At 51.2% G+C, this 12,016-nt stretch overlaps 1 protein-coding gene across 5 annotated transcripts in view; it reads left to right on the top strand.

The window, feature by feature from the left end:
- CBFA2T2 (CBFA2/RUNX1 partner transcriptional co-repressor 2) overlaps positions 1–12,016 on the top strand; it is a 62,737-nt gene that overhangs the window by 42,814 nt on the left and 7,907 nt on the right. For all 5 annotated transcript variants that reach the window (XM_071446634.1, XM_071446632.1, XM_071446633.1 and 2 more), the window contains exons 2-8: positions 1,923–2,066; positions 5,161–5,402; positions 6,957–7,046; positions 7,749–7,930; positions 8,549–8,802; positions 9,436–9,521; positions 11,663–11,858. In XM_071446634.1, coding sequence (XP_071302735.1) covers positions 1,923–2,066; positions 5,161–5,402; positions 6,957–7,046; positions 7,749–7,930; positions 8,549–8,802; positions 9,436–9,521; positions 11,663–11,858 — 1,194 coding nt within the window. The remainder of the gene's footprint in view (positions 1–1,922; positions 2,067–5,160; positions 5,403–6,956; positions 7,047–7,748; positions 7,931–8,548; positions 8,803–9,435; positions 9,522–11,662; positions 11,859–12,016) is intronic.

Here is a 12,016-nt window from a genome sequence, read left to right as displayed (position 1 = left end):
TTTGATTGAATAATTTGGGTCATTTAGCAATGTGTCCCTTCCTTGCCTGAGTGAGGGAACTCAGACTTTTTGTGGTAGAAATACCCCTAACTTTGTGTACAAAATTTCACTGTTTTGCTGCATTTATTTAGAGAGGAAAGTCATGGGGTTTTCCTTGCTCTTGGTGATAAACTCACCTGCTGGAATAGGTGCCTACATATATAAATGATGTCATGTTCCTACATCAATGCATGGTTATTCATCTGAATATCATATTCATGCATGGGAATGACAGGGAGGGTCTGCACATCAGGGTTCAATTGTATGGAAGCTGGGCCACATGTACAGTAGTTTGCAATATGGGATTAATGTAGTTCTTATAAGTTAAAATTAATAGTAGTTTCCCATGGCTTCAATATCTCCCCACTTCATGAAAGCAGAGCCTGGAATTTTTTCCTTTTCTTGAAAGCAGGTTTAGATAAATGAAGACACAATTGTTCTGGGATGTGGGTTTTGTAGCAATTCCAACCCAAGTTATTCCACCTGTACTGACAGGGCAGGAAAACATGGATTTTCATTCAGAGTGTATCATCCTTGCTCCCCCTTCCTGCAAACAGCAGAAAGAAATGCTGGGAATAACAAAGTTCATTTGTTACCTCTCTGGCATTCCCCATGACTTGCCATAAGGAAAATAAATGAGGCAGCTCGGTGGCAGAGCAGGTGCTGGGGCTGACAGAGCAGATTCCAGGCAGCAGCACGAGGGCTCAGGTGCCAGTTTCTGTTTTCTCTGCTCTCAAAAGCAGCGTTTTTGTTGTTGGGAGTCAAGAAGTAGCAGGTTTGGGTTGTATTTCAGTGCAGAATTTTGCCACCTATTCAGTGCTGTATGGGAATGCAGCATTTAATCGTTTGCCTGGGCTCAAAAGCTGAATTTCTTGCAGCTGACAGATACTGGTAAGAGCTGTGGATAACAAATTCCATGTTAATGGTCCCAAGCCCAGTTTGCACCACTGGAGAGGTGGAAGTTGGGTTGAGCTCCCTCACAGCCTGAGCTGGGGTGCAGCTGGAGACCTGGCTGTGTTCCTGGGGGAGACAAGCTGCTCTCATCTCGTTAGTGAGTTAATTGAGCGAGGAGAGGGCCAGCTTGAAGAGCAGAGAGTGGGGACCATCATGTCTGAGGGGTGGTTTCTTTGGGGTCATGGACACTGGAGATGCTGGCAGTGCAACACAAAGCACCCCTGGCATGGGACTGGCTCCCACGGGAGCCGCGCTTTGGAGATCCTTAGGCTTTGTCTGCTGAGCTGTCTGCACTTTAAAAACCAAAAATACCCCAAAACACCCCTCTCAAAAAAACAAAAACATCCCACTATTACATCAGGATGTTTCTTCCTTTTTGTCTCATGAAGCTGATGCCAGCCACTGGAGCTGGGAGTATGGTCACACTGCTCCCCTGAGCTGGGGCATCCCTCAAGGCTGCAAAGGAAGCTGCAGTTTGAGCTGGTCATAGGCTGTACACAGGAGTGGGGCTGTGAGTAGCTGATATCAGCTCATCTCTACAACCCCAGGCTCCTTCCAGTCACTTCTGGCCCAGCCCAAGTCCCCATTACTGCTTGCATGGCTCCCAGAGGTTGTGATTCCTCTGGAAAGGCTCAGCGAGGTGTGTATCAGAGAGATCTTAAACAGGGGCAGAGCAAATCGACAGAAACACTTTGAACAGGATCTTTGGGCATGAGGGATGAGGAGATGGAGTCAGGAGACTGGGATGGTGAGCACAGACACCACAGACAGACCCCTGGTGCCTGTCCCCAGCTCGGGGCCCTCCAGAGCAGCGCTTGCGTGACTTCCCCCAGCTCTTATCTTCACCCTTGCAACTGTTCCCGGCGTGCTGGGCGGGGAAATGCGTGTCAGGGACTGTCACTAAGCCTTGCCACCTTCTCTTGGTACAGTTGCTGGTGAGAAGAGGGTGCCAGTGATGCCCGGATCGCCCGTGGAAGTGAAGATCCAGTCCAGGTCCTCTCCTCCCAACATGCCGCCGCTGCCCCCCGTCAACGCCGGCGGCCCCCGGCCCGTGTCCTTCACTCCAACTGCACGTAAGCCCAGTGTTGCTGCTTGTCCTGGGACCAGCTCCAGCCAGCAGGGCAGGCTCTGCTCCTAGAACCCACTGGGATGTCCCAGCCATCAGCCAGGGCACGGCGGGTGATGCTGCCTGGCTATGTGGGAGGGGGGACCGGGGCTTTCCTGCAGTTCTGTACTGCATGCAGGACATAAAACAGGCTGTGTAATCCCCCTTTGCCCCCCTGCCTGCTCCTGCCTTGCTCCTGGTGCTGCCTTGAGTCTTTCTCTTTGCAGGTGCAGCCTTGATTTCCACCATAAACTCCTTAAGAAATTGAATCTTTTATCAGGTCAGCTTCAAGCGAGCCAAGAGCTGGGCTTTCCTCTTTATCTTTTGGAGGAGTTAATTCCCACTCTGCTGTATCTCACTTTGCAGGCAGCATTCCTGCAGCTGAGATTAGAAAGTTTTTCATTTTTTTAATTTCCCAGCCTTGAAAATTCCTTGCTGTCCATCCAGATTCTCTTTTTTCCATCTTCTCTTCATAATCTTTCCTATTAAGCCACAGTCAGTCCTGATCCTACCCAGCTGTAGCACAGCCTTGCACCCACTTCTTCTAGCTGAGTGTTGCTCAGAGGTGACTCTGTGGATGGAAAGGACCTTCAGCCTTTTCTTACAGCCTAGAAAGGCTCTTCTTTTCCTTCTTTAGCCAACATTTAAGCCATTTAACGTCTTTTTAAAAGCATTGTTCCGGAGCAAAGCTGCTTTACTTTGTTGGGCATGGAGTTATCTGACCCCCACACATGGCATGTACATATTTTCCATGCTCTCCTCACCCCTTTTCCTTGCACAGAGTGTTCCCTAGCTGGTTCTGTGTTGCTGTGCTGTCCATGACAGTGTCTGGGCTATCTCAGAGTTCCATGCTGGCACTGGGATTTGGAGATTTCCAGCCCAGCCTCCTGGAGGACACACTGTGATGTGCTGGCAGCAGCACTAATCACTGGGTTATCCCGCCAGACACATTGTCCCCATCTTTATGTGCTCAGGCGTTTTTAATGGCTCTCCTTTTGCTCAGGCAGAAAAAGACCATTAGCAAAGTGACAGAAATTAATTTTTCCAATGAGGATGCTTGGCACGCTGTTAAGGGCCAAGAAGCCTGAATCTGCTGATTGCAGATGACTTAATTGCCTCTTTCCAAGACACGTGAGAGATGTGACCTATGGTGAAGTTCATTCTTGCTTTTTCATTTCTCAGTTGCACCAGAGGGTCTTGGTCACTCAGTGGGGGAGTGACCTGCCCTGGCTTGGGTAGGTGAGGTGGAGCAGTTGGAACAAAGGGATCATTAACACAGGGTTGGATCATTAACACAGGGTTGGAGAAGCAGCAAAACCTTTGACTGTGGAGGACCTAAGGCAGAATTTAAGAGTAGCCTTGGGTGATGACTTTGTTCCCAGGAATTTTATCACCCTGCTGTCCCCAAACCAGCAATCCCGCAGGTCATGGTGCTCTGCCTCGCTTGCTGCAGCGCTGTGCTCTCACCTGGCAGTCGAGGTGCCAGCCCTGCTGTGTGCTGTGTGGTGGAGCAGGTCCTGGTGATGTGCAGGATCAGATGAGTGCCAGCTGCCCTGTGGTGGTGCCGTTGGCAGAGGGTCAGGAGGGCTGAGCCCAGAAAGGCAGAGCGCGGTTACGGGGCCGTGTCTAACGGCATCCCCCATCCACCAGCATCCCCTGCTCCCTCCTTGGCAGCCTCTCCCCAGGGTCCCCCACAGCCCCAGGGGTGTCACACAGCCCCTCTTTCTCCTGAGGTATAAATAGAGCCCGTTGCTCTCCCCAGGCTTTCATCTGAAAGAATAAGAGGAAGTGAAATAGAGAAGGGGGAAAGCGCCTCGGTTGTGGCCGCCGGAGAGCACGGAGCTGCACAGCCTTTGCTGTTTGAGAGGAGCTTCTCTTGGCAGCTTCACCCTATCTGTAGCCCTTTTATAGTGAAATAAAGGCCTTTATGAGTAATTACCAGAAGGGCCTTGCCTTTCACACAGCTCTGGTGTACTCTGTGGAGCTGTACCTGTGGGTGCATCCTGACGTCCCTGTTGCTTTGCTGCTTTGGGAGTGGGTGTGAAAAACAGGAGTTTTTCAGGTTGCTTTGCTCCATAACAAAAGGCATGAGCTCACATTGCCTTTGTACCTCCATCCTCTCAGTGCTGGCCTTCACCTTCATCTCATCATCTGTCTGTGAGGGCTGTCACCCCTTGGTTGGCAGGAGCCACCTTTGTTGGTCTCTGTAGCCTTATCTTTCCTTGCATCTTAACTGACTCTGGTTAAGTTTCCCTCCTGTGCTCACCACGAAGGTCCAGGTGTGTGGAGCCTTTCCAGCCTCCGACCCTGGCATGCCCCAGAGTGGTTTAACTGTTCAAGTACCTCCTGTCTTCTGTGAAAAACCCCACACTGGGTTCATCAGGATTTGGTATGATCCTCATGAAGCTGCAGCAGAAATTTTGGCATCTTTTCTAGCAAGTTTCTGCTCTTCCCACAGGCAAGGGGCAGCTCTGCCAGGTGGTTTCAGGGCTTCTCTGAACACCATCACTTGAAATGTTTTTTATACCTTGTGGTCCCCTTGTCAGCAGTTAAATCCATAAGGGATTCAGGGCTGGGTTTTTAAGGATAAGCCCTGTGGATCAGCTATGACTCTCTTTCCAATGATGTGCTTTTCACTCTGAAATTCTGGGTTTATACCAAGCTGGGGCCCCAGTGCACAGCTGCTCATCAGACAGGGCTTGACATTGCACAACCACAGCGTGGGGATGTCAACAATTTATCCTAATCCCTTGCTGAGTTCCCAAACTTCCAGCCCTTCAGTCTGTTTCAACATGCTCACCACTTACAGGAGGCAAAATTGCAGATGGGACCAGGTTGGATAAAAACAACTGTGTTTGTGAAACTCCCTGTAAATCCCCAGGGAGGGATGGCAGGCACAGGGTAGGCTCTGCCAGCCCTCCTTGGGTGAGGTGGAGCCACCTGAGCTGCCCCTCAGCAGCAGCAGCAGCAGCCTCCTGGCTGGAGGATGGATCCACTTCAGCACCAGGGCACAGGGATGTGCCCACCTGGTGCTCAGCATGGCTTCTGTCTGCCCTTTGCAGTGCCCAACGGAATCAACCATTCCCCCCCGACCCTGAACGGGGCCCCATCCCCACCCCAGAGGTTCAGCAACGGCCCTTCCTCATCCTCCTCCTCCTCACTGACCAACCAGCAGCTCCCAGCCACATGTGGAGCCCGGCAGCTGAGCAAGCTGAAGCGTTTCCTCACCACCCTGCAGCAGTTTGGGAATGACATCTCACCAGAGATCGGGGAGAAGGTCCGGACCCTCGTCCTGGCACTCGTGGTAAGTCCTGAACCATCCCAGGCTGCCTGGCTTTTCCCAGGTCCTGGCACACAGTGTTTGTTTGCATCTTTGCTAAGCCAGACTCTTATGTTTGTGCTTCCTGAGAAAATGAATGATTTAATTTTTCTTTGCTGTGTTTCAAAAAGCTGTTGGTCCAGTGGCTTAGGCACGAGATTGTGTGCAGCCAAACTTAAGGAAAGCTGGAAGGAATTGGACAAAGCCTTTCTGTAAATCATGGAATCACAGAATGGTTTGATTTGGGACCTTAAAGATCACCTCATTCCTAACCCCTGCCATGAGAACACCCTTCAAACCCAAATGAACAGGTCTTGCTGCAGAATTGTATCCAGTGTTTGCATTTATACAGAATAACTGGGAGAAATGCTGTCCAGTGCATTAGACATGATACTCCATATGCACAAAGGCATGGAGTGACAGGACAAGGGGGAATGGCTTTAAACTGAAAAAGAGGAGGTTTGGATTGCATATTAGGAAGAAATTCTTCCCTGTGAGGGAGCTGAGGCCCTGGCACAGGGTGCCCAGAGCAGCTGGGGCTGCCCCTGGATCCCTGGCAGTGCCCAAGGCCAGGCTGGACAGGGCTGGGAGCACCTGGGACAGTGGAAGGTGTCCCTGCCATGGCAGGGGTGGAATGAGATGGCTTTTGAGGATGCTTCCAACCCAACCCATTCTGTGACCTTGGACTGAGGCTCTGGAGCCCTGGGCAGCTGTGGTCCCCTGGAGCTCCTGCACTGATCTCTGCTTTTTGGTACGTGTTCTTTTGAGGCTCAGCAGGCACTGAAGGGAGCTAGACTGCAGCAGCATGGAGCATTTCTGCTTCCAAGGCAAACCTGAGTCTGTCCATGTCCTCTGGGTCACTCCCAGAGCTTAAGCACTGGATGTAAAATGCTGCTGCTGCATTTATATAGCCTATTTCATTCCATGGATGTAGGGTAGTGCCTTAGCCTACCCTTTTGGGGAAGGAAGGAGAAGCTGTCCAGGTCCCTTTGGCTGTTGTTCTCACCCCAGATCGTGCTTGTTGCTGCAGGGGTGCATTTTGTACATGCAGATTATCAAATGCTGCTGTCCCAGGCATTCCCCAGCCTGAGCAGCCCCAGGGGAGGCAGGGCTGGACCAGGAGGGGACCACAGTAAACAGAGGGCTGCTGAGACTCCATGGATAGGTTAGATGAGGAGAACTGAAGGGGAGGAAGGTGTGCAGTTCTGAGCAGCTGGGATCAAAGTCTGACTCCCCACAGCCTGCCCCAGCATGCAGTAGGTGCCAGCTGGGTCCTGCTGCCCTGGAGTCAGCCTCTGCCTCCCACTCTGGAGCTGGGGGAGTGCTGAGCCAGGCAGTTCCCACCCCTCTCCTAGTGCAGCATTCCTGCTCTGCTGGCCTGAGCCTTGCTGGCTGCATCCAGCAGGATCCAATGCAAACACTGTCAGCCCTGGAGCAGCAGATGCTGTCTCCCTCCCAGTTCTGTTCATTTGGAGCCATTTCCCACATGTCTAAAAATAAGAAATAATTGCCATTTCATTTCTTAATTTCTTTTCTCAGAACTCAACGGTGACAATCGAGGAATTTCACTGCAAGCTGCAAGAGGCGACCAACTTCCCCCTGCGGCCATTTGTGATCCCCTTCCTGAAGGTGACAGGGAGCTGCTGGGGCTTGCTGCCACTCTGTGTGCCTGCCTGTGCCTCTTGGCACTGTGACATTGCTGGGAAAGCTCTCCTTGCAAGCACCACAGCATTCTGCTGGAGCCCAAGACAGACTGCACAGAGCTGGCCGTGTGGGACTGGCTGACGTTGTGCTGTGAGCCACATATGTCTGCTTGTGTGCTGGAGATAAAGGAGGCAAACCAAGCTCCATGTGGCAGCTTCTGAGCCTATAATCTTATTTGCAAATGTTCAGATCTAGAATGTTTGAAGTGCTGGCACACGGAGTCTGTCTGGGATGGTTAAATCACAGAATCACAGGGTGGTTTGGGTTGGAAGGGACCTTAAAGCTCATCTCATTCCAGCCCCAGCCATGGGCAGGGACACCTTCCACTAGACCTGGTTGCACCAAGCCCTGTCCAACTTTGCCTTGAGCATTCTAGGGACGGGGATTCCACAACACCTCTGGGTAACCAGATGCTGGAAGCACACAGTGCTTCCTGTAACACTTGGATTTTGGGTTACCAACATCAGGCTCCTGGGAAAATACAGCTAAATCTGCCAGTGCAGACACCAGGAGCTGGGGGATCCTGAGTGGGGGTCATGGGTCACAGGTGTTACTGCTCTGAGCTATTAATGAAAGCCAAACCTTTTGGAACAGCTGCTGTAACCCAGCTCTGTGCTTGTTTTCCAGGCCAACCTCCCTCTGCTGCAGCGGGAGCTGCTGCACTGTGCCCGTGCTGCCAAGCAAACGCCCTCCCAGTACCTGGCCCAGCACGAGCACATCCTGCTCAACACCAACACCACATCTCCTGCTGACTCCTCTGAGCTGCTCATCGAGGTCAATGGCAATGGCAAGAGGCACAGTCCAGACAGGTGACAGCTTTTGTCCCTCTGCTCAGTTGTTGAAGTAGTGACTCCTGTTTTATCTTTGCTGCTGACAAAGCTTTAAGGATCAGGATCTTATCACTCTCAACAACAAATTCTGGCTGTTCTAAGACTTCAATGACTGTTCCTACTGCACTATGAATTCAGGTTGGGTTCCTCTTTCAGGCAGGGTGTGTCCCAGAGGGACTTTTGGGTAGCACTGCAAAGCCTGAGCCAGAGAGCTGAGCAGTTTCCCACCCCCAAGGCAAGGAGCGGAGGCATTGGCAGGGCTGGGAAGGATGCGCTTCATTTTCACCACGTTTTATTCCAAGATAAAAGTTGTTATGCAATTATGTGGAGCATGCCTCAAATTTATAAAAACTGTGAAATTTTAATTTGGTCATGCTCAGAGAGATGAATCACAACACTCAGGCATCCTGAACCCTTTTCTTTGACGGGGTCACTTTGTGCGTCGCCTCACAAATTGAGCGCATTTGTTTGAGCTCTCTGCATTTACCCCGTGGTAAAATCCTTGCTGCCCAAACCCTGCTGATTCTAAATCTGCATCTTTCTGAGTTACATGTATGGGATGCTAAGGAATGCCTGTCTGTGCTGGTGTGATTGCAGGAGGGAAGACAGCAGCTTTGAGAGGGAGCCGCTGCCGACAGAGCCTCCGGCCAAGAGGGTTTGCACCATCAGCCCCGCGCCCCGGCACAGCCCTGCCCTCACCATCCCCCTGATGAACCCCAGTGGGCAGTTCCACCCCACCCCACCACCCCTCCAGCACTACACCTTGGAAGATATTGCCACCTCCCACCTCTACAGGGACCCCAGCAAGATGTTGGAGCACAGAGAGATCCGGGACAGGCACGGCGGGCTTGGTGAGAGCCTGGAGGGTTCCTGGTTGAGCTTTGGTGTTGGTCTTTGCTTGGCCACTCGTGCCAAAGATGGTTGATGCTGGGCATATCCTCACAGCTGAGTCTTTGCAGGGAGTTCAGAGGAAACAGCTCTCCATGGGAAGTTACAAACAGGAAGATTGAGTGTTTGTATTTCCCTGTATGAAGGCTGGAGGAAGGACTTAGTGTGTGAGTTGAGTGTAGCCAACCCAGCAGGCAGGAAGAGAGGGCAGGGAAATAGAAACTAACTTTTCCAAGATCTCTAAAGCAGGAGAGTAGAGATTGACCCCCTGCCCTGTTTCTCCAAGGGATGTGTGGGAGGTGCATGATGTGTTTCCAGCACAACAGCCTGAATCACAGGCTCTGAGCTGCTGTGGGTTTATAACAGGAGAACCAGCTCCACAAGCAGGTCAGAGCTGGAGCCACAAGTGGATTGTAGCAGACAGGGATATAAAAGCACCAGCATGGAATTACCCCTGTAGAGCTGCCACCTGGAGATGTGTTTTAAAATCCCAGCTCTGTGGAGCTGGAAATAGAGCTCTTTATTCTTGCTTTGGGGCCACTTCTCTCCCCACTGGCCCATCTAATCAGTCCCTGTGTGGCTGTGTTTTGTTGCAGGGTTGAATGGAGGCTACCAGGACGAGCTGGTGGATCACCGCCTGACAGAGAGGGAGTGGGCGGATGAGTGGAAGCATCTCGATCACGTAAGGAACTGCAGGGGCTGTGGGAAGCTCTGTGGGAAGCAGCAACCCAGTGTTCCACCTGCTCCAGTTGGTGATTTCCTTGTTGATACCATAGCCAGGCTCTCCTGGTGGCTGGTGGTGGAACAAGCCACCACAAGCAGGTGGATGGTGGGGAGGGCTGAGAGGAGCTGTAGTGCTTTCCTGGCAGGTTTCCTCTGCCCGTGGTCAGTGGAGACTAAAATTGGTGTGGCTGAAGTGTCTAGAGCTGGGGAGCTTCTCCTACAGAGCATGGCCAGGTGCTGCCATGGCTGGCTGAGCAACCAACCCCAGCTTTATCCCCACTGGGATCTTTTCTGCCCCAGCCCTGGCCAGCACAAGTGCACAGATGCACTAAGTGCAGTCAGGATATGGACTTACTTACAAAATGAGTAAACCTATCATTACTGTATTTTAAGACTTTTTTTCCCCGAGGTGCCAGCCTTTTATGGACCAAAAAAAGCACCAACAGCAAGACCTGGTGCTTCTGGCAGATTTTATGCTGAGCTTTTTCCTTCTGAGCAAGGCAGCTCCTCCAGGCACTTCACTGCTGTTTCTGTCAGAGATGGGATTAAAATTCAGCTTTGATCATAAATGCAGAGAGACCTCACGGTTTAAAGCTAATGGGTTTTTTTGAGGGGATGGTGTTGAGGTGGAGCAGAGGCCCTGTAGCTGAATATTTGGAGTTGGACTGTGACTGCAGCACTGACACCAGGATCATAACCAAGTCCCATAGGAAAGTGGTGGGGTTTTCCTCTCCACTTTTAGGAGCATGTCCTGGAGGTGTTGAGCTGCCTCTTGTGGTGACCCAACCTAGTGCTGTATCCTTGGGCATGACACCATCCCAAATCCAGGGAAACCACCTCACTCTTGTCTCATCTGCCTGGTATGGTCCCTCCACAGTGAAACCTGTGATGATTGAAATATGATTCTCTTCAAGCCAGGTCTCATGAGCTCTTGGAGATCTATTTCACACCCAAGATAGCTCAGCTACCTTAGAAGGCATAAAATCAGCAGGATGGATTCTGTGGCAGTGTTGGAAACAAAAAGGTTTTAATAAAAGGCAAAATAACAAAACTCTTTACAGAGAAAAACAGATCCAGGTGCAAGAGGCCCTCCTGCCCCTGGTAAAACACCCCACAAAAGCCATTAGTTTCTTTGTTCTCTTCTTTTTCTACTATTATTTTATCTCTTCTATTTCTAGTATTTATCTATATTCTAGTATTATATCTAGTAATTGCTCAGGCGGGAGTTTTGGCTCCTGTCCAATTAGCTATCCTTAAGTTTGAGGTGAAATCCTCCAGATCTTATGAGATGCCTTTTCAGCTCATTGAGGAGAGAAACTTCTGGCCTTATTTCCTTTTTAAGAGCACAAATTATAGTTTTGTGTCTTGGTTTGGAAAGACAGGAGTCTGCTAAGGAAGGCTGGAGCCTCCCCTGAAATGGAGAATGTAAACCCTACCCACCCCTCTGAATTGCTATCAATTTTAAATTAAGGGGCTCTCAGGCAAAAATATGGGAGCAGGAAATAACAGTTCTTTAATAGGGAAGAAAAAAAATAAAGGATAAAATAAACAATGCAGTAAACTAAACCAACCCTGCCAGAGTCAGAACCCAGCCTGACACCCTGTGGGTCAGGCTGTTGGCAGCAGAACCATTGGAATTGTGGCTCAGCCCTCCTGCAGTGTCAGGGCTGGTTCTGCTGGAGCAGGGATCCTGGAGAAAGGTGCAGTCTCTGCCTCTGAAGATCCAGGGCAAGAGGCAGCTGCTGTTCCTCTGGGCAATCCAGTGCAGAAGCTGTGCTGGTGTTCCAGAATCTCCAGATTCTATCCAGGTAGGAATGCTTGGCTCCTCCCTCTGGGCTCCCATCTGCCAATGGGATGCTGTAGTTCTTATCAGCCATGCAGGGACATTCAATGGCTGTTATCAGCAGGTGTCCCCCTGAGGGAGGAGTGATTGTGGTCACTCAAAGAGAGAGATAAGGCAAACTGCCCACTTGACAAGATAATCTGCCATACAGATGGTAATAATAGAAAACATCTTTCATTGCAGTCTGGAACATTATGTCACTCTGTTAACAAGAGACACATTCCTATAACCATTGAGACCCTTTCCCCGCCCCGCAGGCCCTGAACTGCATCATGGAGATGGTGGAGAAGACGCGGCGCTCCATGGCGGTGCTGCGGCGCTGCCAGGAGGCCGACAGGGAGGAGCTCAACTACTGGAAGAGACGCTGCTCCGAGACGGCCGAGCCGCGCAAGGCGGGCACTGAGCTGCTCAGCCGCCAGCACAGCCCCGCCAGCGCCGACTCTGCGGGCAGCGGTGAGCGGGCAGGGAGGGCTGGTCCTGTGTGCCACTCGTGGGATGGGTTTGGTTGAGCACTGCTGTGGATGGCACAGATGTGTTTGCCCTCGCTCAAAGTGCCTGGGTGACACTTGGCTGTCTCTGGGATGAGCTGGGTGGCCTCTGGGACACCTGGA

The sequence above is a fragment of the Agelaius tricolor genome, unplaced genomic scaffold (assembly GCF_023055355.1).
Source record: "Agelaius tricolor isolate 1412-34295 unplaced genomic scaffold, bAgeTri1.0.p SCAF_23, whole genome shotgun sequence".
Classification (NCBI taxonomy): Eukaryota; Metazoa; Chordata; class Aves; order Passeriformes; family Icteridae; genus Agelaius; species Agelaius tricolor.
Note: the sequence above shows the minus strand (reverse complement) of the source record. Positions and strands in the feature narration are given on the sequence as shown.